The sequence below is a fragment of the Drosophila ananassae genome, chromosome 3R (assembly GCF_017639315.1).
Source record: "Drosophila ananassae strain 14024-0371.13 chromosome 3R, ASM1763931v2, whole genome shotgun sequence".
Taxonomy (NCBI): Eukaryota; Metazoa; Arthropoda; class Insecta; order Diptera; family Drosophilidae; genus Drosophila; species Drosophila ananassae.
The window spans coordinates 22,665,875-22,689,744 of NC_057930.1; the positions used below are offsets into that span (position 1 = coordinate 22,665,875).

At 41.0% G+C, this 23,870-nt stretch overlaps 8 protein-coding genes and 1 pseudogene across 10 annotated transcripts in view; 3 read left to right on the top strand and 6 right to left on the bottom strand.

Annotated features, from left to right (window-relative positions):
- The window catches only part of LOC6498094 (MKRN2 opposite strand protein), a 51,829-nt gene extending 49,865 nt beyond the window's left edge, over positions 1-1,964 (bottom strand). Inside the window, exon 1 of the mRNA XM_014906494.3 lies at positions 1,809-1,964. The gene's annotated coding sequence lies outside the window, so the exon portion shown is untranslated. The remainder of the gene's footprint in view (positions 1-1,808) is intronic.
- Positions 1-2,619, top strand: part of LOC6497441 (protein eyes shut) — a 49,820-nt gene extending 47,201 nt beyond the window's left edge. Inside the window, exons 13-14 of the mRNA XM_014906221.3 lie at positions 1,056-1,571; positions 2,327-2,619. Coding sequence (XP_014761707.1) covers positions 1,056-1,571; positions 2,327-2,508 — 698 coding nt within the window. The 3' untranslated portion in view covers positions 2,509-2,619. The remainder of the gene's footprint in view (positions 1-1,055; positions 1,572-2,326) is intronic.
- A 265-nt stretch (positions 2,620-2,884) lies between these two features.
- On the bottom strand, positions 2,885-4,583 carry LOC116654910 (annotated as a pseudogene).
- Positions 4,584-4,655: 72 nt separating this feature from the next.
- LOC26513957 (ras-related protein Rab-5A) lies at positions 4,656-5,896 on the bottom strand. Its single transcript, XM_014906793.3, has 4 exons — positions 5,340-5,896; positions 5,172-5,289; positions 4,949-5,117; positions 4,656-4,896 (listed from the first exon to the last, which is right to left on the bottom strand). Exons 1-4 carry the CDS (start codon positions 5,546-5,548, stop codon positions 4,790-4,792), a joined length of 603 nt encoding a protein of 200 aa, XP_014762279.1. The 5' UTR covers positions 5,549-5,896; the 3' UTR covers positions 4,656-4,789.
- A 1,203-nt stretch (positions 5,897-7,099) lies between these two features.
- Positions 7,100-11,906, bottom strand: LOC6498093 (ras-related protein Rab-5B). Of its 3 annotated transcripts, XM_044716573.1 has the most exons (7): positions 10,564-10,943; positions 10,418-10,499; positions 8,170-8,597; positions 7,957-8,077; positions 7,452-7,620; positions 7,274-7,387; positions 7,100-7,208 (listed from the first exon to the last, which is right to left on the bottom strand). In XM_044716573.1, the coding sequence occupies exons 3-6, from the start codon at positions 8,436-8,438 to the stop codon at positions 7,287-7,289; spliced, it is 660 nt and encodes a 219-aa protein (XP_044572508.1). In that variant the 5' UTR covers positions 8,439-8,597; positions 10,418-10,499; positions 10,564-10,943; the 3' UTR covers positions 7,100-7,208; positions 7,274-7,286. The 3 variants fall into 3 exon arrangements, with proteins under 3 accessions (XP_044572508.1, XP_014761979.1, XP_001962067.1); XM_014906493.3 differs by lacking the exons at positions 10,418-10,499; positions 10,564-10,943 and adding an exon at positions 11,783-11,906; XM_001962031.4 differs by lacking the exons at positions 10,418-10,499; positions 10,564-10,943 and adding an exon at positions 11,481-11,763.
- A 411-nt stretch (positions 11,907-12,317) lies between these two features.
- Positions 12,318-16,474, top strand: LOC6497442. Its single transcript, XM_001962030.4, has 3 exons — positions 12,318-12,744; positions 12,981-14,955; positions 15,076-16,474. Exons 2-3 carry the CDS (start codon positions 13,057-13,059, stop codon positions 15,754-15,756), a joined length of 2,580 nt encoding a protein of 859 aa, XP_001962066.1. The 5' UTR covers positions 12,318-12,744; positions 12,981-13,056; the 3' UTR covers positions 15,757-16,474.
- On the bottom strand, positions 16,315-18,451 carry LOC6498092 (trans-1,2-dihydrobenzene-1,2-diol dehydrogenase). Its single transcript, XM_001962029.4, has 3 exons — positions 17,921-18,451; positions 17,481-17,857; positions 16,315-17,383 (listed from the first exon to the last, which is right to left on the bottom strand). The coding sequence occupies exons 1-3, from the start codon at positions 18,300-18,302 to the stop codon at positions 17,129-17,131; spliced, it is 1,014 nt and encodes a 337-aa protein (XP_001962065.2). The 5' UTR covers positions 18,303-18,451; the 3' UTR covers positions 16,315-17,128.
- Positions 18,452-19,863: 1,412 nt separating this feature from the next.
- LOC6498091 (trans-1,2-dihydrobenzene-1,2-diol dehydrogenase) lies at positions 19,864-22,647 on the bottom strand. The gene is made up of 5 exons (XM_001962028.4): positions 22,512-22,647; positions 20,918-21,155; positions 20,566-20,857; positions 20,260-20,506; positions 19,864-20,201 (listed from the first exon to the last, which is right to left on the bottom strand). Exons 2-5 carry the CDS (start codon positions 21,123-21,125, stop codon positions 19,941-19,943), a joined length of 1,008 nt encoding a protein of 335 aa, XP_001962064.1. The 5' UTR covers positions 21,126-21,155; positions 22,512-22,647; the 3' UTR covers positions 19,864-19,940.
- A 43-nt stretch (positions 22,648-22,690) lies between these two features.
- On the top strand, positions 22,691-23,694 carry LOC6497443. The gene is made up of 2 exons (XM_001962027.4): positions 22,691-22,822; positions 22,879-23,694. The coding sequence occupies exons 1-2, from the start codon at positions 22,769-22,771 to the stop codon at positions 23,653-23,655; spliced, it is 831 nt and encodes a 276-aa protein (XP_001962063.1). The 5' UTR covers positions 22,691-22,768; the 3' UTR covers positions 23,656-23,694.
- The last annotated feature ends 176 nt before the right edge of the window (positions 23,695-23,870 follow it).

Sequence of the window (23,870 nt, forward strand, 5' to 3'; positions counted from 1 at the left end):
TCCCTTCCCTTTTTTAATGGATTCAAATATCACGGTTCTAAAATCTTTTACAGACAATTGCAATTAGCTAATCAGCAATTTTTATCTTTTATTGCCATCCCCACAAATGCATTATTCAAAATAATAATGACACCAACTGAAACATCAATCAAATATCTGCAAAACCAGCTTTATATCATGATATGAAATCGGCAGATGTTTTTTTTTTGTTATTTGTTTATCCATCGGATGTTATGCGTTTGCCGATCCAGCTGCCGGCCTTTCACTTATTAGCAAATTGTGAATTAACATGCCACTAGAAAATACAAACACACTGCCACACAAAAGCTTGCAAGTGGCAAGCTCTAAAATTAAAAATCAAAGAAAATGGGGAAAATCCAAAGGGGAAAACTGGGAAAGTGATGAGTGCTAGAAATGCATGTGTTCCCGGAAAAGGCAAAACTCAATATCAAGATCAGGGGCCTTAGCACATTGAATAGAAAAAAGTGAGAGGAAGTGTAGAGAAAATTAATAACCGCATGATAATAAAGATTAATCTTCGCTTGAAGTTCAGGTTCTGAAGATGATTCATGACGAATAACGATACAAAACTGGAAAGCAAGTAATTTAGAAATTGAAAAAAAAATATGGACAAGTGAAGAAAAAGAAAAGTAATGGAATGGGCTAGTACACAGAGAGAAAACTAATGGTTTCTTCGTAAAAATTTAAGCACATATATGAATATATCTATTGCCAAATAATGTTAAATACAAGATCTAAAAGCTTAGATTTTAGACAATATGACTAGAACTGCCTAAATTATAGCGAATTGCTGAAAAAGATAATCCACTCTAAGTAGAAATAATAGGCAAGCCTATATAAACGAGATCAGGGTCTAAAGATGAAGATGAAGATTCAAAAGCGAAACAAAAGACAAAGACGAACAACAATGCAGTTGCTGCGGCAAGCTGATGCTGTAATTTAATTATGTATCGCATGCAATATGTTTAATGCAACACCACCCCCTGCCCAACCCCCTTACTCTAAATATTTTTCTATTTTTTTTTCATATGCAGCCATGAGCAAACCGACTACGCCGAGCTTCCGTGGCAACAGTTACCTGATCTTGCCGCCGCCGCGAATCCCCATGAAAGACAAGAGGCGCGGCCCCTCCCTCTATGTACGCCCCCGCGAAGCCATCCAAGTATCGCTGAATTTCTCCACCATCGAACCGGACGGACTGCTGTTTTGGAGCGAGCACGAGAGGAATAAATTCCTGGGTCTGGGCCTGGAGGCTGGTCACCTCAAGTTGGCCAGCAATTTGCTGGGAAGCATCAACGATACGGTGAGAGCTCCGGCCAGTGGCTTCATTTCCGACGGAGCCTGGCACTGGACTAGTGTCCTGCTAGACCGGACGCGACTGGAGCTCCAGCTGGACGGCGAGGTGATCTTCACGGAACGATTGCCGGAGAACAGTAGGCCCTCGCTAGCAGCGACTACAACGACACCCACAAGAACAACCACAATATTGTCCAGACGCAAGAATTCCAGCAAAGAGCCAACAATTAGCTACGAGGATGTCTTTTATTTGGGTAAGTCTTAAAATTTTTTATACAAATTTTTTCAGAACTACTTTGGAAACTGTGTTATTTTCAAAAAAACTCCTTTTCCGGATAAGATTATCTTGGATAAAAACTGTATTCTACGAAATACATAATAAGACAATCTGTAAGATACAAGATACTGTATCTGCTCTTATACGAAAAAAGTAAACAAACAAGGAGCCCGTTAAAAATTAAACAGAAAAATTATAAAAATTATTCACTCACCTCAATGACTTTAATTAACACTTTGATGCACTAATTCCACTCACTAAAGCACAAAAAATATTTAGAATACAAAAAATATCTGAAAACTAGACAGTAAACGAAAACCACTTGTTGAATGCTACGAATAAATACTGAAAGTGAGAGGGAGAAGGAAATACAGCTAAAGCTGGGCTGCCAACTCGATGGCATAAAACAGCTGTTACAGCCGGCTTACAGAGCATGTTAAGTTACCTTTAGGGGGAACCGGAAATCAGAAAATTAAATTAAGTAAAACCTAGTTTAAAAACCCCATCAAATCAAAAAAACTACATAAAAAAAGAAAATATTACCGGTAACAACACAAAACGACGTTTAAACCCTGTAATGTTAACACTCTGTTGGTAACAGTTCCGTCAAGCCTTATCCAACACTAGACAATAATTTAAATTGAATTAAAAAACATTAAATGTTAAACTTAAATATACTAATTAAATAACTTAAATATTAATAAATATTTCTAATTTTTTTCTTCTAAACAGGCGGCTTTCCTAACTTGGACTCGGTAAGCAGACGCACGCAGGGCCGTTTCTACGAACCCTTCAAAGGATGCCTGCAGGACATTCAATTTGGCGCCGAACCGAAAGCCATAATTAGCGACTTCTCGGCATACCAGGGCGAGAATATTGGATCCTGTGATTTGCACGGTGATGAGCCCCTTTAAATGTATAAAAAATAAATAAAGCTAAATCAAAAATCGGTAATATCGAAGCGATTCTGTAAAACATTCAAATATTGTGACTTATCAAGAATCCGGTTGGAGAATCTTTAGAAGCAAAAAAAAAACTTAAAAAATAAATAAAAAGATAAATACTTGTAAGCCTAAGTGATAAGCGAGTTTATATAGAAAAAGTAGGAGGGAATTGTCCCTTCTAGAAATCAATATATACACAAAGTTTTGGGGCAAAGCTATCGAAAATAAAGACAAGAAATGGAACGTAATTTTGTAAATTTTATAGAAATAAATGAAAAACGAAGGAAAACCCAAATTTAGACTTAAACCGAGGAGACAAAAAGAAAATAAATTTATTGATTCATCAAAACAATACGAAAATTAATACAAAAGAAGGACAAACTCTTGAGACAAAATTGTAGCCTAGGATCTAAATCTAGAAATTACCAAAAACCAGATACAGATATAAACTTCTCTTACGTAAGTGATATTTCATGTGGAATAACGATAATGGAAAACGAACTCGGAAACGACTCGAAAGTTGTTTGTATGTAAATTGTTTTTGTTGAGTCAAACTTTTGTTAACAAAAAATCATTAAAATGTTCTATTCTTCGAGCAAAACTAAATTTATTTTGTCTTAAATTTAAATACTTAACTATCTACAATTACTGCCCTTGAAAACTTTCTGCCATTTTGTTTATTACTTTTGAAACTTAAAAATTAACTATTACTGTTACTTATTTATTTATTTTAACTATTGTTCCCGTATTAGCTCTGTCTGTGTACGTTAAATAGCATAAAGCTCTCCTGATTGAAGCCATTTAGTTGCCTTGTAGTAAGTTAGCATATAGCTCTCTTTGATTTCTCTTAAAAAACTAACTAAAATATTCTGATACGTGGAAGAAAAAATCCAAAATTGGCATACTGAAAACCTATGCTAGTCACACAATATAATTATTCTTATAAATGGAAAACAATGTAGCGAGAAAGAAAGAAACAAAAATATATATACAATACTTATACAATACAAAGAAAAATGAAAAATTGTAACCAAGATGGTAAATTAAGCATGTATTTATTTCGAGAGAAAACTTAATCAGTTATAATTTTAATAAAAACAAAAAATGAAAATAGAAAAGTTAATAAACCAAACGGATAACTCGTTTTATTTGCCAGTGTAGAAGTCGTCTCTATGGGTCTCTCCCACAGTCCGACTGTCACTACCTTGTTCACTATCCATCCTTAGCAATTTAATATCCTCTTTTAATATCCATTTTTCGATCTACATATAATTTTTCAATAGCTAACGTGGTACGGACATCCTTTATCCTAATTACAATTGCTGAAAATAACAATGCAACCAGTTCGTTAATAGGAGGATCAAACTTGCCTGATACAAGGACTAACCCATATCCAAAAAACATTTTGTTATGTTGATGTCTTCCTTAGCCGATGTTTCCGAAAATAGTAAGCCATTTTACTTGCAAAACTTCTCGGCCTCTTCGGTAGATACTACCCTATGTTCCGCCTCATCTACCTTGTGGCCCACTAAAGCCAGGACTATCCATGAACGTAGCTAACAATTCCAAAAATTTATTATTAGATCCCAGACAGAGGACACTGGCTAACCTTTGCTTTCAGTTTCACAACCCATGCTTTGGCCGCATAGTAGCTTTTTCGGTCGTGGATATCATAAACCAGCAATGCCCCATGAACCCTTGTATAATTATTAAACAAAATATCTTTGAATCTAGAAATATGGCATAGTTATAAAATAAAAGAATAATAAATCAAATCACTTTTGCGTTTACCTTTCATGCCCAGCAGTATCCGAAATTCTTAATCTCACTTTAAGATCTGGTATGGTTTTTATTAAAAATTCCACTCCCTCTGTGGTCATGGGGGTTTCAGGACCGGCATCCTTCACATAACGCATAACTATGGACGTTTTACCAACCTTGGAATTCCCCAGGATAATCACACTGTAGACCGATGATTCTGCTAACAAATCCATCTTACTGGAGCTCCGATTCAAGATTAATTCAATTGGAAGATTGAAAAACATTGGTCATGATATATTACTCATTATAAGAACATAGGGTTCTCCTCGCTTATCCTGAAACTGTAACTATATGAACAAGGTCGTACGTTACTACGAACAATTCTACAGTGAATCATATATATGATTATATACAGTGCTCTCATTTATTTGAAATCATAAATATTAAATTTAAATAGGCTTGGCATTCTCCGCCATATTACAGTTTTGTATTAAAGCCAACGAAAACGGGGAAATCTACAACTTTGATTCCTATTCTTCATCCGTTGATCACATTCTTCTAGAATGGCAGTGACATCCATTTGCCTTATCCGAATTGCTATAAAAAGAATAGTGGATTAATGCGAAGATTAAATTTTTTTCAAACCAACCAATATTCAAGAAACATTCGGTAATGTTGATGTCTGCCTTAGCCGATGTCTCCGAAAAGAGTAATCCATTTTCTTGGGCATAGTGCTTCGCCTCTTCGGTAGATATTACCCTATCTTTCGGCACATCCATCTTGTTACCCACTAGAGCCAGAACTATCCATGGATATTGCTGAAAATTCCAAATATTATTTAATGAACCCCAAATCGGAAGACACTAGCTAACTCTTGCTTTTAACTTCACAACCCATTGTTTGGCCGCATCGTAGCTTTCCCGATCGTGGATATCGTAGACCAGCATTGCCCCATGAACCCTTGTAGATTTCAGCAAAATTTCCCTGAAGCTAGAAAAACGATACAGTTAAAAACTAAAAAATTAACTATTTGGACTTACCATTCTTTCCCTGAAGTATCTGATATTTTTAATCTCACTCTCAGATTGGGTTCGGGTATAGTTTTTGTTAGAAAATCCACGCCCTCCGTGGGCAGGGGGTTTTTGTAAAAGACCTCCTTCACATACCGCCACGATATGGACGTTTTTCCCACCTCGCGATTCCCCAGGATAATCAAATTATAGACCGCCTCTCCAGTTAGTGGCTCCATCTTATTGGAGTACTTATTCCAGATTAATTCAAATATTCAAAAACATGTCGCTTGGAACTACATCTGATTCATAAAAATTGTCACTAACTCTCCTTGATGTCATAACTTTCTGTTTAAGTAATGTTCTCTCAAAATATTTGAATTATATTAATGTATATCTATGTGTATATGTGATCAAAAGCTCCTCCCATCTGTGGTCAAAAATTTATTTTACTCTTAACCTTAAACTGACTGATTCAAATTCTTGCTCAATATTGCAATATTACTCATTATAAGACCTAAAAGATTCGATTATTATATAGTCTTGGTCTCCCATAACACGAATTACTGCAAACAATTGTATAGTGAATCATACATATGATTACATACGATGTTTTCATTTATTATAATTTATAAATGTTAAATTTAAATACATACAGACAACATAAAAATTATAAATTGGAAAGGAATAAGCATCGGATCTGATCATAGTTCTCGGGCTTGCAATACAATTTTAGATCAAATCATAGATGTTTTTTGGAACGATTCAAACAAAGTTGATGGTATTTTGTTGTTCGGTTTTTTATTTACGTTTCTTTTTTTGTATTTCGCATTTATGGTAAAGTATTCAAGATTTATATTTAAGACTTCACGTTACTTCTTTCGCTCTCGCTTAATTGCATACTAGATGTAATTTTAAATTTTATGGTTTACGATAGTTCTTGTTTAATTTCCTCTCATTTATGTTTAAAGATAGTAGCATTAAATCTTCGATCGTTGCTAGAATGTGGAAAAATAGTTCAACGCAATACATAACTAAAAAAATTAAAAATTATGCATACTTTTGTTTTTGTGGTTTTTGTTTTTTTCATTTTCATATGTGTATATATAATTTATATAAATTGCAACTATCACACGTGTCCCATCCCGACTTTAAGTCGAATCCGTAGACTCCAATTATCCGTAGACCGACCCGGAGCCGGAGAGAGACACACTCATTGCCACATACCGAGGCGAGCGAGGATCTTCAGCCGCTGACCCGAACTTTGCTCATTGTGGTGTTTGTTTATTTTTTTTTTTTTAATGGTTTTTTTCTTTTCATTTTGCATTTGGAACGCTGCTGAGAACAACTGCAACTGGAATTCATTTCCTTCATTTAATTCGCTCAGAAACTGACAAGAAATTGAAACTTTACAAATATTTTTAGCTCGCTCCTTTTTTTTATACAGTGCGATTTTGAAAACTCTCTACGACACATTGAACTTTGGAAAAACCTTCTGCGCTTTCTCTAAAAGATTTCTTTTATTTGTTTAATTATTATTTGAAATGGTTTATGTCGGTATTATACTGATAGTGTAGCTCAATTGCGGGGCGTGTCAGTTTTTGGACAGATATCGAGTCAAATGGGGGACGGGGGATAGGGGGATATTGAGGGATATTGTGAGGAGAATATGTAACTAACTTTCCGTCGTATTGGGGAGGGGCGGGCGGTCTCCTTCCTTTTAACTTTATAATTAATATTATGCGGTTTCTATCATTATTGTTTTTGCCCCATGAGAGAACCGGTTTTTATGTATTCTCTGTTCTTATTTTTTTTTTTTTCAGTTAAATTTTTAAATAATTTTTTTATTCATAATTATCAGCATAAACTTTTCAAATCTCTCGTTGGAAATTTCATTTTCTGCAATATACATAACAATTAATTAATAATTTAATCAGTAAATTAGAGTTAGATGCATGACGAACCTACAAAAGGACATCACTTGCAGCAGTTGTTTGTCGGTCGATTTGTTTCGTTCCCGTTCGGCCTTATGCTGGTTCCCTGATTGTTGGCGCCATCGTTCTTAGGTAGTTTCTTGGCTGCAATTACGAAAGTGATTAGCAAAGTTTCTGCAATGTTTGACGGACAAGTTAAGTAGCCTACCAATGGCCAAGAAGATATCGTTAACGTTCATGCCCGTCTTCGCAGACGTTTCCATGAACAGCAAGCCGTTCTCCTCGGCGTATTGCTTCGCTTCATCGAACTCCACGACGCGAATGTTTGACAGATCCGCCTTGTTGCCAGCCAACGCAATAACAATATTTGGTGAGGCCTTAAAAGAGTTGATTTTTTGTTATATATTATATTTATATACATATAATAACTCCATAAACTTCATACTCCAATTCAACAAACAAGAACTGACTGCTTGGTCAAGGCCCCGCCCAATAAATTAAACACAATGGGGTGTGAATGAATGCCGGAATGCCTGGAGTTGAGTTCAGTTCAGTGCACCCACGGGGCGAGGGCACTTAATAAACAACAACAATGACTGGAATTTACATTCATTCAATAACGGAGCGTTCTGCACGAGATTGCATTGACCTTGATAGCAGAAGTCCCAGCCAGAAGCGGAAGAATGGAGGTGGCCAGCGATGATGACACTTACTTGTTTATGCAGTTCCTTGACCCAAGTCTTCGCCCTTTGAAAACTGTCCTGATTCTGAATATCATAGACGACGATGGCGGCCTGCGCTCCTCGGTAGTACATAGGAGCTAAGCTATGGTATCTGTAAGATACAAAAAACATAGTGTTTAGAAAGATGTCTTTTATCTTTATCTCCAAACCATAAAATGATTTGCTAAAATTAGAGATAATTACCGCTCCTGTCCGGCCGTATCCCAGATCTCGAACTTGACAACGGTGTCTTCTATGCAAATGGTCTGTGTGAGGAAGGCAGCACCTATCGTGCTCTCCTGGTACTCGTGAAACTGTCCCTTGACAAATCGCAGGACAAGGGAGGATTTCCCAACAGCCGACTCGCCCAACAGCACCAGCTTGAATTGGCAACTTTTATTCTGGGAGGTGCCATTTGGTCGCTGCGCTGTGCCGGCGCCACTGGCACCGCCGGTGCGTGGTGAGGTTGCCATGTTCGGATCGGATTAGATCGGATGCGGATCCTCCTCTGAGATGGCAACAGATGCGTTGGCGTTTCCTTCTTCGGTTTCTACGGACGGTTACTGGCTCTCACTCCCTCGGCTGAGTCGACTGTATGATAGATCGCTGGCTGGAGTATGTGGGTGAGTAATCTGATGGAGGAATCAGATAGAAGTTAAAGGTTATTAAATTTCATTTTCATTATAATTCAAAAAATGGTAATTTTCTTTTTAAATTATTGTATTTCTTATCGTCGCAAGTCAATACAGATAACCTCTGCTGTAATAAAAATAGACACCTGATTAAAGTGTTTAAAAATAGACATAAAATCTATTATTTTTTACAACTTTCAGTGTTTTTAAAGCTTGTAAACAAGACTTTTGAAGGAGGTAGGTAAGAGCTTCACAATTGTCGACAAATGTGTTGCATTTAATTCAATAAGTGCAGTAATATACGTAAAATTGGTGTCATCATCGGGCACTGCAAACGATAATCGATAAAGACCATTGAAAACGAAACCATACGCCCTATAAAATACTGGCACTCGAAATAAGAGCAAATAGTATCGAATAACCGGCAACCAAATGTGGAGAAATTAGCTAATTAAAATACCATTTCCACAGTCAGCCCTGAAAGCATTATCTTTGCTGATGTTTGGGAACATTATCACGCTGATAACTCGCCAGATAATCAAATCTAACTAAAAGATTAGTTACAAGCATCCACTTTTCAGGCTAATGTCAAAAATCGAGCTTAAGGAATTGCTGGCGTGTCAGTTTCAAACACTCACAAACACAAAAAGCCCATTTAATTGGCAGTGGAAAACACAAACAGAGCGGCAACTAAAAATATACTCTGGCAAACAAAGAGAAGCCCTAAAAATGTTGTTGTTTAGGCGCAATTATTGTATGTTTCCCCTCTATTCCAGATGAACTATCTTTTCAATAAGAATTTCCCAAAATTACACTCATGTCTGGCTGGGTCTATGTCTGGGAAAAGTTATCACATTTGGTTTAAAAATTTATTACTATGCCAGCGGCTACTACACAATTGATAATGTACATACATTCCTTCTGATAAACTATTTCGAGGGCGGGATTATATTTATTTTTTATGTACAGAACAAAAAATGTGCCTGTATGGATAATATTCATATTTAGCGAGAGTGCGTATGGCTCTCATTCTACTCGTTATCAGAGGGGAGTTTCATGAATCATACGCACCGTTGGCCCAAGGGTTCATTTCTAGCTACGATTCTATAGAGACTGTGCATTAAGTATTAAATAACCTTAAAAAATCTCTGTCTAACATAGAGAGTGAGTATTTTTTCTTCCATTAATTAACACATCGATGCCAGACTGTACAGTGGGAATACATGGAAAGAGATCGTTGATCGAATCTGAGAAAAAGCATGCGGGAGTACTGTGTACCAGAGACCCTGGAGAGGAAAAGAGGGCGGATGCTATGATAAAAATCAATGCAAAATAAATTAAATCCATTCCGTCTCGCAAGGAATGGAGGAGAAAGTAGAGCCGCTACAACTAGTTGTTGCTGTGCAGCAGCATTATTAAATTAAGGAACGGGGGTCAGGTCAGGAGGGAGGAGAGTAGCTAGCAGTGCCTCTCTTTGACATTAAACGTGCAATATGCAACCGGGCAACAATTGTTTTCTCTACTATTGTTTTTGTGGAGGTGGGGGGGAGGCCTTTGGAGCCCTAGTACTCAGTTGTCAAGCCACAAACAAACACAAACACACACTCGGGCGGTAAACTTTGCTCTCCTCGCTCTAAAGCGCTCTCCAAATTGCAATAAAAAATTTCACCGACAATTGCCTTCTTTTGTTGTTTTGTAGCTGACGTATTTTGGCGGCGCTATAAAAGTTCTCACTTTAAATCACATTAAAACAAGCTTGAATTTATTTTCCCCTAAAAATTTTCCATTAGTAATGAGCAGCTGGTGGGGATAAAACTCACCCACAAATGAAAATTTTTTTTTTCTTTTTATCGAACTGGAAATGCAATTGAAAGTGTTTAAAGCTCTGGCCTTCGCGGACGTCTGCGGAAAATTCAATAAAATAAAAAAACAACGTACGTACGTACGGTTTAGTTCAGGAAATTACCGTACTTAGTTCTTTCTGAACAGCTGACGATGCGTCATTCACACACCCACAACAATGGCCATTTATTTAGATGCGCCAGTTGCCAGAAAAACAAGCACATGAAGCAGTTATCTGCTGGAATACTACCAATCGAATACACCACGAATATTTCCCTCAGTGTAGAGTTGAGTTTCTGTACTTGTGTGCCCTGGAATGTGGGATTGCCTCACTCGAAAAGTCAACAAGTGCAATTTTCTCAGCACGCTTTTCGAATACGTTGAATTTGTAATAGAATTTTGATAGAAAAAATAATATAATTTTAATCGTATTATTCTCTTTTCCTGTTTTAATATCAAGAGCAAGAAAAATAAACAAATATGTGAAAAAAAATGATTGGGTTGCAGGAAGATGCGATTTTGTTTACATTTGGGATACCGAGCAATGTTTAAAGAGAGGAAAGTGGGGGAGTTTTGGCGACTGGCACGATAAGAAACGGGATTGCAGATAAATACACACACACACACACTGAGAGAGCCACTGTGACACATTAATTAAGACGCAAAATAAGCTGAACAAAGAACCGCATCCCTCGCTCCCTCCAGACGGCTAAAGCCCCATTATTATTGGAGGTGATAAAGAGGCCAGTTTGAAACTGAACTGAGTTATTCCACTTTGCCTTCATACACCTGCATTGCAATTTTTTTCTTTTTTAATTCAACTTTGGTAAACTTTGAACCACGGTGGACTGCAGTTGGAGCAGGTCATACAGCCGTCTCGCTCTACCGCCCGCACTCGAGCCCCAACGCACCCAAAAATTCAGGGCCAGCTATCGCGCTCGCTCTCTAACTCGAACTATGGCGGACGGGGGAGAAAAAATTTTACACAACTTTCTTAATTAATGGGGGGAAACAACAACGCAAAAACTCTCGATTACGCACTTTTAACTTTGCACACAGACTTTCAAATCCTTTGGGATTCTACAGACAGTTGATAATGGCGTTTTCACGGGCGTTATGGTCCCCAAAACGGCCCCAATAATGAAGAAACGAACGACCGCAGAGGGAGATAGATAGCAACTGACTGACTCGCTTCCTGGCAAGTCTTGTTTTTGTCAATTTCCAGGGCGACGTCACCGCTCTGGGGCGTTGCTTTTGTTTTTCGTGTCCGGGGTCCACAGGCTCAATTCCTGCTGTATTTATCAATCTGCTGACAATTTCTCCAGTATTATCGGTAAACTTACAACTTTCTAGCACTTGCAATTTTATGCATAAAAAATATTGAAAGTGTAACCGTGGGGGGGCCACTCAAAAATACCACGGCCGAACCTCTTGTCATGTTTCCTAGTATATACCAAAAAAAATAATCAAATCGTCTGACAACTCTGGATTCAGAGTTTCCCCTGGCCGAAAGGATGTTTTCTTCCTGTTTAGATATGTTCAACAAATGAAGTATTTCGTTTCAAGTTATATTTTATTTGCAGGTTAAACCATTTTGGTTATATATATTAATTGTATAAAATACAATAAATTTTGGTATTTTTTCACAGAACTGACGTCACTGAACTTAAATATATGTATATTCGAAAAAGAAGTACTACTGCCAAGCCATTAAATGTATTTTATATCAGCTCTTAAAGACTTTATTTAAAAGAATAAATTTAAGCAAGAAAAACTTGGTTTTTGGCGAGAATTCCATACAAAATTTTCCTCTAATTACGACGTGTGCGTGACACGCGTGACCTGCGACCCTTGGCAAGAGCCAATTGTTTAGTATATTTTTCTGCGCAAGACCGTATTTCGGACCGATCTCCTCATGGGTCACACTGGTGGAAGTAATAACATTGGGAGAGATACAAGTGAAAAGTCGAAAAAATAGTTAAAAATACAGACACGGTTGAAATCGAAGTGATAGGCTCGGGCAAACAAGCCGAGCAATAGACGTAATCAATTCAGTGATTGGTTAAGAAAATGTTTGACAAAAACTAGAATTCCAACCGCGTCCTTACATACTCACGCACACACACTCACATTCACACGCGAACGCGATTTGCCATCGTTGCCTCTGCGCCTCCTTTCACGCACACCTTTGAACGGGCATCGCAGTTTTTTTTGTCGCAGCTGCAACGCAAATTCCGAAAAGGATTCGCAAAAACGATCGGGATTATCCTGGCTTCAACTTCAAGGCGGCCAGCTAACCGCAAAGGTGCGCAGGTTTAGCATAAAGCTAATCAATATTGATTTTGTCTCTACTTTCGGATAGTGAAAAATTGAAAAAATTGTGTAAAGTTCTTTGATTTTAAGGAGGATCCTTAATTTAAGGTCTGAGCTATGGTGATTCCATCCCACAGCCCTGATTTGTAGCCCTTTGTGGCTACCTGCTCCCCCCTCCCATATTATATAAACTTCATCTCTTGAAACACATTTCTCTTTTCTCCATAGATGGCTTCCAACGTTCTGAGGTTCTAGGGAGAAAGCCTGGTTTGTGGCCCAGAGTGTGGGGTCCTTAGACTCTAGCATGTTCACTCCCATCAAGAAGATATTCACGTATATACAAAAAAATGCCAGCGGCTCGAACATGTTCAGTCCACAAACGAACACAGCAGGCCAGAGGGAAGCCGGAGCTACCGGCCTAAGTGCCCACGAAGAAGGCGTAGACAAAGACCGGATTAGGGACCAGGAGGACGAGGATCCGGGGCTGGACCGAGATCGAAATGGAAAGAGGCAGTTGCTTGTGCAGCAACAGTTGGTGGCCGACGACGAAGATGACATCGAGCGACAGATCAAGACCTCTATAATTGATGCTACCAAAGTGCATGCGGCCAAGGCAAAGGCAATGGCTACTCTCCCTCTGCCGCTGGAGCAGCTGGATGACGAGCTGGCGGACTTCGCCCACGGTCCAACCGATCCAGAGCTCGAGGAGCAGTTCCTAGAGCTCGAGAACTTTCCGAACAATGAGATCATTGTTCTGAGCGATACGGATCTTAACTCTTCTATAGCTTCGGACGCCGTCTCGGAAGACCCACTGGCTATCGATAATATTCTGGACTCTTCCTCGGTCACCACCAACGAAGAGGCTGACACCAGTGGCGAACTACTTTGGCTGAAGCTGGATAACGAAAAGGAGATAGCTCCCAGAGCAGTGGTAGCTACCTGCTCCGATCCGCCACCTCAGGAGCCCGCTAAGCAGGTGAAGACCAAGGAGGACGAGCTAAGGGATGGCGGTTCGGACTCCGGTCTAGGAAGCGAAACGTCCGCTTTGGTGAAAGGCAAGCTGGACAAGGAACCAGAGCCGGAGCCAAGCGATAAGCAGGAAACCAAACCCACAAGATCCAATCTGAAACGGCGATTGGAGGACACCGAGAGCGATGTCATCGACTTGCCCGACATGTCGGCACAACCTGTGGCGTCTCAGAAGCGAGCCAAGCGCTCGATCAATTTTGATCAAGTAAAGGTTTACTATTTCCCCAGGCAACAGGGCTTCAGCTGTGTGCCCACGGCTGGCGGATGCACCCTGGGCATGGGTGCCCGGCACATAGCTTTCAAGACCATGACTCTCGCGGAGCATGCGGCGGAGTTGCGGCGAGCACATCGTAACCAAAATCAGGATCTGCAGGCGCGCGGGTCCAGCAGCGACGACAGCGAGGAGTCCGAAGAGGATTACTTGAGTGAGGGCAGTGGCTCGGATGCGGACGATGGCTCCAACGGCTTCCTTCAGCCTGTGACCCCGAAACAAAGAAGAGCTCTCCTCAAAGCAGCCGGTGTTCGGAAGATAGATGCCAGCGAGAAGAGCGAATGCCGGGACATCCGGAACTCTCGGGAGGTCTGCGGCTGTTCTTGCAGGGAGTTCTGTGACCCGGAAACCTGCGACTGCAGCCAAGCCGGGATTAAATGCCAAGTCGACCGGGCCATGTTCCCCTGCGGGTGCACTCGCGAAGCTTGCGGAAACACTGTGGGACGCGTGGAATTCAATCCTACCAGGGTGCGGACTCACTACATCCATACGGTAATGAGGCTGGACTTGGAACAGCGACAGGGCTCGGTGCAGGGCATCCAGGGAGGCCATCTCCAGCAGCAACAACAACAGCAGCAGCAGACGCACCAGGCCATGAGCTATTCGCCCGTGGGAACAGGCACCGCCGCATCCACGTACTTCCTGCAAACGCAATCGAACTACAGTTCGGGATACGCCTCGCCAGCCTACACGCCCGAGAGCAGTGTGAGCTACTACCAGCAGCAGGTGCAGCAGCAGCAGAGTCCTGGCAGCGGGACAAGTGCCCCGCCACAGACGCAGAGCCAAGGATACGCGACCTACGCCCAGTTGGACAGCCTGGACTCGGGACTATTTGCGAGTGGCAGCAATGCCACACCCTCCTACGGAGAGCTGTATCAGTCGCTCAGCTACGGCGGCGCTCAGGTGGGTCATCACGTGGGGCCTAATCAGGCGTGCAATTCGAAAGTTGTGGTCATAGCCACCACTATTGGCGGTTGAAACTATTGAGTTTGTAATAATGTATTGTTTTCTCATCCTATTCAGATAACGTCCTACTCGGCCACATACCAATCGCATTCATCATCGGCAGGAGTCGTGGCTGCCGCCGCAGGAACTGTTAGCTCCTGTGCCTACAGCTCCTGTGCTGTACCCTCGGCCCCGCCGTTCGGAAATGCCACCACTACGGCCTCCAGCAATGCTCCCTATCAGACCACCGCCGCTTCAATGACCGCAGCATCGACCCCAGCGCAGTCGCGACTCATTGGTAATCCGACATCAACTGCTGTCTCGTCTTCGCCAGCCACCGGTACCGCTTCCTCCTCTTCTCCTTCGGATTTTATCAGTCTAAGCACACCGATCGCCAGTTCCTCGCGTCTCTCCCAAATCAACGATCTGCTGCAGCACAACCGCAACACCACCGCCGCCTTGGTGGCTGTCTCAGAAGAATATAGTGGTGGGGGTGCAGTGCGATCCTCCACAGGTGCGACAACCGTCGACTCTATTGACACGCCGCCCATTGTGGAAGATGGGCAGCGAGGTTGCATGTCTTTTGAGGCCCTGCCGCCGCCTCTAGTAACGCCGGCGCCCATTGTGGCAGTTGTGGAAAGCAAGTTGCCGCCAATGACCACGTTGCCCCTGCCGGCCACAGCTCCGGTGCCGCCATCTGCCCCACAACCGCGCCAGCCGCTCGATCAGCACCATCAGTCCATTGGCGAGTCCACCTAGAAGAATTCAGGGCTAGTGGGTGGGTCTTAATCGTAAAAGATAACGAAGAGTAGGTACAAAATATTATCAATTGAGGATTCTTAGTTTGATTGTCATGCATCTTAGATATCGGAATGAAAATATTTAATTTAAAAGAATTATATTTGTTAAGTTAAAAATGAAACATTTCCACTTAAAGTTCCTTTTTTGTTTAAGCTTTTTACTTTGCAGTTTGAGTTCAAATTATGTTTCTTTAAAAGTTAATTTCTGATGATTTAGTTTATAGTTTGCTTTCAAATTGAATTATCTTTTAAGACAAAATCTCCCGGAATTTTAGATCGATAGTGTTTGTCCTATTTTTTGAAAGAGATCCACCCGGCTGATTGGCTGGAAACTAGAGGATCAATGTAAGAGAGAGAGAGAGAATGCTGGGATAGTTTTTATAGCAATTTTATACAGCAAAAAGACTTCATTACATTTAAGGCGGCGATGGGCGTGGCACGGATGACGAATGACGGATGAGAAGGCAAATCAGGGGCAGGAATCAAAAACACACAACACTCCCCGAAATCGGGAAAATATATCTTCAGTAGCGGTGGGAGCCCGAAAAGAGCTCTAAACCGTATTGTAAAAATTTTTATTGTTAAATTCTAATTAGTCTCTAAGTGCATAATGTAATTTAGTTACTTTGTTGCTTAAGTTATGTTTCTTCCGCAAACACAAATTCTATTCTAACTAATTATACCTCTTTTTTTTTTTTGGATCGATCGTGTTTAAAACAAAATCAAATGGAAGAAAATTATATTAACAACTTTGTGCGTTGCTCCATTGAATTTAATTAGCTGAGAGCACTAAAATTAATTATTTTTTTAAATTCAAAAAACTCTGTGTGTCAAAATCTGATTTAAACCCGCTTAACAAACGTTACTGTGTTTTGTATTTTGCATTTAGTTACAAAGCCAATCTAATTACCTAAAAGAGCAAGAGTTGTTTTCAAATTCGATTGTAGCTGAGCCTTCGGTAGGATTAGTTTAAATTTCGCTGCGTTTTAAGTATTCATTTAGCCACTAAGTTCCTCATTTCTGACCCTTAGCGTATTAGCCTTAATGAACCAACCAACCGCGACTAAAGAATTGGCAGCAACCGGATAATAGAATCTAAAACAGAATCTAAACATCAATTAGAAATATCTATGTAAATGCAATCGAAAAAAAAAACAGAAGCAGAAAACTTGAAAACCATTGCAATTATTTAAATAAATATTGAATACAAAATAACCATCAACCATAGCTAATTGAATGGCGAGGGAAGAGATTTTATGGTAATTATACTCCACCATATCGAAGTCCACTTTTATTTAAAACTAAATGTATCTAATGAGCTCGTTTTTAAGCTAAAAGTCCTCGAAGGTAACGCCTATCTGACGCCGCATCTCATCGCAAATGGCAATCAGCTCCAGGCTCTCGGCGTGCGTGAACTTGGGGCTCTCCAGCAGGCGCTTCTCGATGCAGCGACGCACCTCCTCTGCCTCATACCTCAGGCCGCAGGTGTTGGTGTAATGGAAGTCGAACTTGGCTCGCGGCAGAGGCCAGGACTCCGGGGCGCCGTTCGAGCGGGCCATCTGGGTGCAGCACCAGTAGTTCGACAGCTGCAAGGCGGACAATGTGTGTGGCTTAGACAGATGCGAACCTGCAAACTGATAATCCCCCGTGATCCGGCTGGACCGGATCAACTGATAAGCTCACCTTAATCTCGCCTTTGGTTCCCGTAATGACGGCGTCGTTCTCGAGATTCTCCAGTCCCGTGACCAAAGCCACCAATCGCCTACCATCGCCATAGTCCAGCATGAACTCGCCCTGGACATCAACGCGATCCTTGTTGAGTTGCGTGCCGCTGGGCAGGATTTTCACAGGCGAGACCCCAAACACAAACTGGCCCAGTTGCAGGGCGTATATGCCAATGTCCAGGAGGATGGAGCCGCCCAGGGATCGACTGCAAACCCGCTCCATGTGGGCCAAACGGAAGCCGTGCTGGATCTTCACTTGGGTCACCTCACCAATGACATCAGCATTCAGGAGCTCCCTCAGGCGTTCGTAGCTGGGAAAGAAGCGCGACCACATCCCTGAAAGATGGTTTGAAACACAATATATAGTTTGAAGTATTTCCGCGAATTGTAATTTCTTACCTTCCATCAGGAACACCCCCCTCTGCTCCGCCAGCGCATACAACTCCTTGGCCTGCTCCAGACTTAGGCACATGGGCGTCTCGCAGAGCACATGCTTCCCTCTGGCCAGCATCAGGTGGACTACGGCGTAATGATAGGGATTCAGAGTGCCCACATACACCACATCGACTTCCCGGTCCAGAGCCAAGGCATCGAAACCATCATAGTGCCGAGGGATCTGATTGCGCTGCGCAAAGTCCTGGGCCCGCTGACCGTCCACATCAGCCACGGCTACCACCACATGACTGGACTTCTCGACCGTTGCTAGTGCTGTCACGAAATCCTGTGTTATCCTGCCCGCCGCCGCAATACCCCAGTTTAGAGTCGTCTGACTTTGCATCATGATTCCAGTCCTGACTGTCTATATATACGTCGCGTTATGTGTTTTCGAATCGAGTCTCTCTCGGGCTCGTGTCCGGGGTGCTACTGACGGCATGATAATACCAAGTGCCCGTCCCGAGGGTCTCCTATCAGTCCCTGGCATCTGCATTCATTGCACTTTTCGTACTGAATTGCATACTGGTTGATAAGCAACCCCACACTGGCGCTATATTGGTTACAATTTTCTAGAATCTAGATGGTGACGATGATCGGGAGGAACTAAATAGTTTTTTTTTATATCAGTACTAAATAGTTTCCAAATCAGTATATAACGAGGTGTGCTTCAAAAGTAATGCAAAGTGAAGGCTATTTTTTCTTAAATGATTACAGTCGGAATAGTTATTCCCCAAGGGTTATTGTTTCTAAATATATATGTATTTATATGCCAATGTTTTTCAATCCTCCTAGCCTCTTTTATTTGGAATAATATCAAAAAATAGTTCAAAAATCATGTCACGCAGCCCGCGCAAATTCAAAATATTGTATTTCCAAACAATATGCACTATATACTTGGTAATAGTTGTGTATAATACAATGATAAGAGCCCAGATTAGCAAATAAAAATAACTAAAAGCTAATAATATAAATATTACGCTGAAAGATGTTCTCTATTCTCTCGTAAATGGAAAAGCTTTGTAAGAAAAATCGTGATTATATATTTCTAATATGCTTGGACACTAAAATATAAACCCTAGAACCTTCATAGAGATTTCACAATTTAAACTAATATGTATATGCCTACGTTATTTACTATCATTATAATTAAAAAATATAAAAACTTCTCATCATGCAATAACCTCATCATGATGTGGATACCTTCACGTATTCGAAAACTCTGGAGGCTTTTTCGTGAAGTGCCCCCATAGAGCACTACGTAATCGAGCCAAGAGCTATTTCGTAATTGATTCTTATCTCGTTCAACTGGGACGAGCCCCTTTTTTTTTGAAGTCCCTCAGAAGATAACAAAATAGAGCTAAAAACCTAGAAGGTACAGTTGTGTAGAAAGCTGAAAATTCAAAAAAGAGGTAGATTAAAAATGAAAATAAAAGGTTTCATTAATTTCCTAATACTTTTAAAGGTTATAATAAATTAAAACTACGTACATAGATCATGAAACATAATCCAGAGTGGTCTAAACTTTGTTTTTATTCGAATTCTCTGGCTAGACTACTGGCTAGGTGGTAATCTTGATGGCAGATAATGGAACAGGAGCCCCAAAAGACCCGGAGATAAGAGGCGCCCCTCTCGCTCACCAGCCCCCTAAATTAAAAAAACTCATCATGCAGTAGAATCGTGATCAATAAAGTGTAGATTCGAAAATATTGCCATGTCATTAGCTTTAGTAACGCCCCAACAAGAGTTTTGACCTAGTGGGAATGTCATAGCTGGGCTGGACTTGATTCTTATCGCTTTGTTTGTCAATCCTTGATTTAGAGAGTGTTTTTTTTAATAATAATAATAATAATATTCTTGAGTTTTTAGTTTCTAAACCCCATGTCCCAGAGGCTTGAAAAGATATACAGTTTCATTATAAGTCTTTTATTTATTATTCCTATTATTTTAGGGTTAAAATATGGTTTTTGACGTAGATTCTTAACATTTATTGCTCGTCGAACTTGTTGAGAACTCCGATCTGCTTGCGGATGGTGTCCTCGATTTCAGCGAAGAGCAGACTGTCGGCGTAGGTGACGTTCTTGTTCTCCACCTCGCCAGCGAGGATGGACTGACGCACTCCCTCCGCCTCGTAGCGCATGGCCTCAGAGTTGGCGTAGTTGGTCTGGTGCTTGCCCTTGGGTGGCAGCCACTCCTTCTCCTTGCCATCGATATCAATCAGTTTGTTGGGACTCCAGAAATCAATCAGCTATAAAGTAAAGTATATATAAGTAATTTTTGTAATTAATAACGATTAGATTACTTACAGTGACCTGTCCTTTGGTGCCCTTGATGACGGCGGTGTTGGAGAGCTTCACCTTGGAGGAGAAGCGCATGCGAGCGGTGCGTCCGCCACTGTAGGTCAGGGTGGCGCTCACATCATCGTCGATGCCTTCGGTGTTGAGGGAGCCCGTGGACTCGATCTTCTGCGGCTTCTCCTGGAAGGCCCACTGCGACGCCTGGATGGTGTAGATACCCAGATCGTAGACCACACCTCCTCCCAGTTCACGTTTCCTAAGGATATTCAATTTATAATTATTTTAAAGTAAAGTGTAAAGTGATTTAGTACTCACTGCAGACGGTCCACATGCTCCAGGGGGAAACCAAAGTTGACCTCCACATCCTTCACCTCGCCGAGCTTTCCGGTGGTGATGAGCTCCTTGACGTGCTGGTAGGATGGGAAGAAGCGTGACCACACGGCCTCCATGAAGAAGCGCTTGTTGGCCTTGGCGGCGGCCAGGATACCCTCGACCTGCTTCTTGTTCATGGCCAGAGGCTTCTCGCAAAGGACGTGCTTGCCATTGTTGAGCATCAGGACGGCCACCTCGTAGTGCTGGGGGTTCAGGGTGCCAATGTAGACCACATCTGGGGATGGAAAGCCCATAATTATAGAGATGATAGATGGTGTTGCCCTTTAGAACTCACCAACATCACCGCTCTTGGCCAGAGCCTCGTAGCTTCCCAGGGCGGTGGGGATCTCGTGCTTCTTCGCAAACTCCTGGGCGCGTTCCAGAGAACGGGCAGCAACGGCCTGGACCTTGTGATCGGTGGAGGGCAGGGTGCTCAGGGCGATGACAAAGTCCTCGCTTATCTTTCCAGCGGAAGCGATTCCCCAACGGATCAATTTCGACATATTGCTGATGTTTCTCGGTTCGGTGACGGACTGCGAATGAATGGAAAGCCGAGGGAATTGTTATTAAATACATCTCGGTAAATGAGTACACTATGGGGCTATGAAGTACTCCCCCAAATCAGGGAGAGAGAAACCCCCTTATCAGCCGGGGGCACTCTACCACAACTGGTTTATCTTTCTCCGGGTATTGTTTGAAAGCCAATCGGCCGAAAGTAATTGTGTTATTTCACAATGTTATTGAGTTTGACCTTGTTTGTGGGCTACCTGGGCGATTCTGGAGGTGCCACCTGTGGGAATTCAAAGTATAGTTCGATTGAACGAGCCTCTCTTTGCTAGTAGTTTCCTTAATATAAAAAAATAAATAAAATACTTGTCACGTTCGCGGTTCAGCACGGGGGAAAAAGATAATCTTCAATGACGTTGGGAATTCAGATAAGTTTTTAGACATTATATATAGTTTTTTTGAAGGATGAGAAACTATAGGGCTCTGTAGTCTTTAAAGGACAGTTCTCGTTAGTTTTAAATTGAGTTTATTAAAAAGTTATTCGTTTTTTAAACTATTTGTTGTTATTATGCAGTGTCCACAGTATAATCTTTCAGTTTCCGTGGAATAATTGCAGTTTGCAATAAGTTTGTTCTTTGTTTATTTTAATATTCAACTAGCAACAAGTGCCTCTCCTATTTTTATACCCTTGCAGGGGGTATTATAACTTTGGAAAAAAGTGTACAACAAAGGAAAGGAGACATTTCCGATCCTATAGAGAATATATATTCATGATCTGGACAACATCCGAGGTCTATGGGACATATATCATATCCGCATATCTCTCAACTTTCAAGCTATAAACGTCAAACTTTACCTTCTTTCCTTGGCATGCAGTTTATAAGTCGGCTTATAGACTATATCCTATATAGACTATATAAGACAGTATCCTATAGCTACCATATAACTATTTGATCGGAAATGTTTGGATCTTTTTGAAGATAAAAACTTGGGACTTTTTTCAAAGTTTTTAATTTAAAAATTTGGTTTAAGGATCTGGAAACTATATCCGATATTTGCAATATATATTCGATATGTATCGTATGTATATCTTTTTATAGAAATTTCCACCTAAGTGGAAGGGTATAACAACTTCGGCTCCGTCTAAAGTTAGTTTTTCTATCTTTTTTATTGATCACTTGTGCATTTGTAATTATTTTCCTTATTTCGCACAGCTTGTATACTACATGGAAACTGTAAATAACCTTGAGAATCTAATTACCCGGCTAGGTTTTATATTTTTTAACCAAATTTTAAAAACTGTATCTTCTGAAATTAAAACTTTTTGCGACAAAATTCCCCGGAACTTTGTTTTTATCTTCTTATCTTTATAAAAAACATACTTTTATGTTGTGGCAGAACTAAACGGTTTGGATAAAACTTTCCACTGTCGTTTTTTTAATGCGCGACAGTTCTATTTATAAACTTTTTTTAATAAACTAATAGCATCCACCCGACAAAAGAGACATATCCATTTTTAATAGCTTTCGATTGTTGGGGTAGGTGTCTCGGCTAAGCACATGTGGGCAGTCAGCTGTCTAGTGTTTTGATTGCGCTGTGGACTTTCTTTCTCCCGGTACTGTTTACATTTATTTACAAAATGCTGAGAAATGTATTATTTAATGTTAGAGTTGTATTAAAACAACAAAATCAGGTAAGTTGGCTTGCGATTATAATTGTATCAGATTGACAAAAAGGTTTATTTCATAGTTGCACCGCGCCAAACACTTGGCTACGCCAAAGATTCTGCAACTCGAGCAAATCCACATCAATGAAGCTATTAAGTTGGAGCCCACATTAGCCATTTACTCTCCGGAGATTTGGCGGCGGGCCCACGAAACCTTCCAGAATCATGGCCTGGAAACCGTGAACTTCCTGAGAATCGTAACCGGAAACCCTGCCGTGCTGAAGCGAACTCCGGATAAAATAATAAACAGCCTAGAGATTTGGCGGGCTTGCCAGTTTGGGGAGCACTTGCTCCACCTGCTCCTCACAAAATACCCGGAGCTCTTGGACATAACCGAATCCCACCAGCTGCTGGAGCACATTGCCTTCCTGAAGAGTCGCGTCTCCACCAGTAAAAATGTGTGGAAACTTCTGATGAATAGTCCGGATCTGATTGCTCAACCGGAGGAATCCCTGGAAGAGAAACTAAATTACATCATAGATGTAATGCGGATTGAAGTTCCCGAAATTGTCAAGTCCGCTTCTTTGGCTCTGCCCTTTGAGGAGATCCGCTGTCGCCACCAGTTCCTTGTTCGATTGGGCCTATTCAAGCCTCGTCCTTTAAAGGCAGATCCCAATGATCCTACGACTAACCATAAACTATACCAGATTACAGACACGTCTGAGAAGACTTTTGCTACAAAGATTTGTCATGTTACTTTGCCGGAATACGAGGCTTTCAAGGAGCTCTACACCAAGGAACTGGAGCGTCAGAATAAAAAATCGAAGGACGAGGAGGATTTCAGTGATGAAGATGACTAGAACTTAACTGTTATTTAATTGTAGAATAAAAAACAATACAAATTATATGTGAATATTATTTTCTTTTTTCTGAATATCTCACTATTCTTTGCACTCTCCAGTTGTGAGCTCTAGGCTTTTAGGGCGCGAAATTTTTAAATTTCTCCCCCAACCTGAATCGAACACAAAACGACTATTATCCTTTATACGATAACATAGTATCCTGTCGCCGGAAA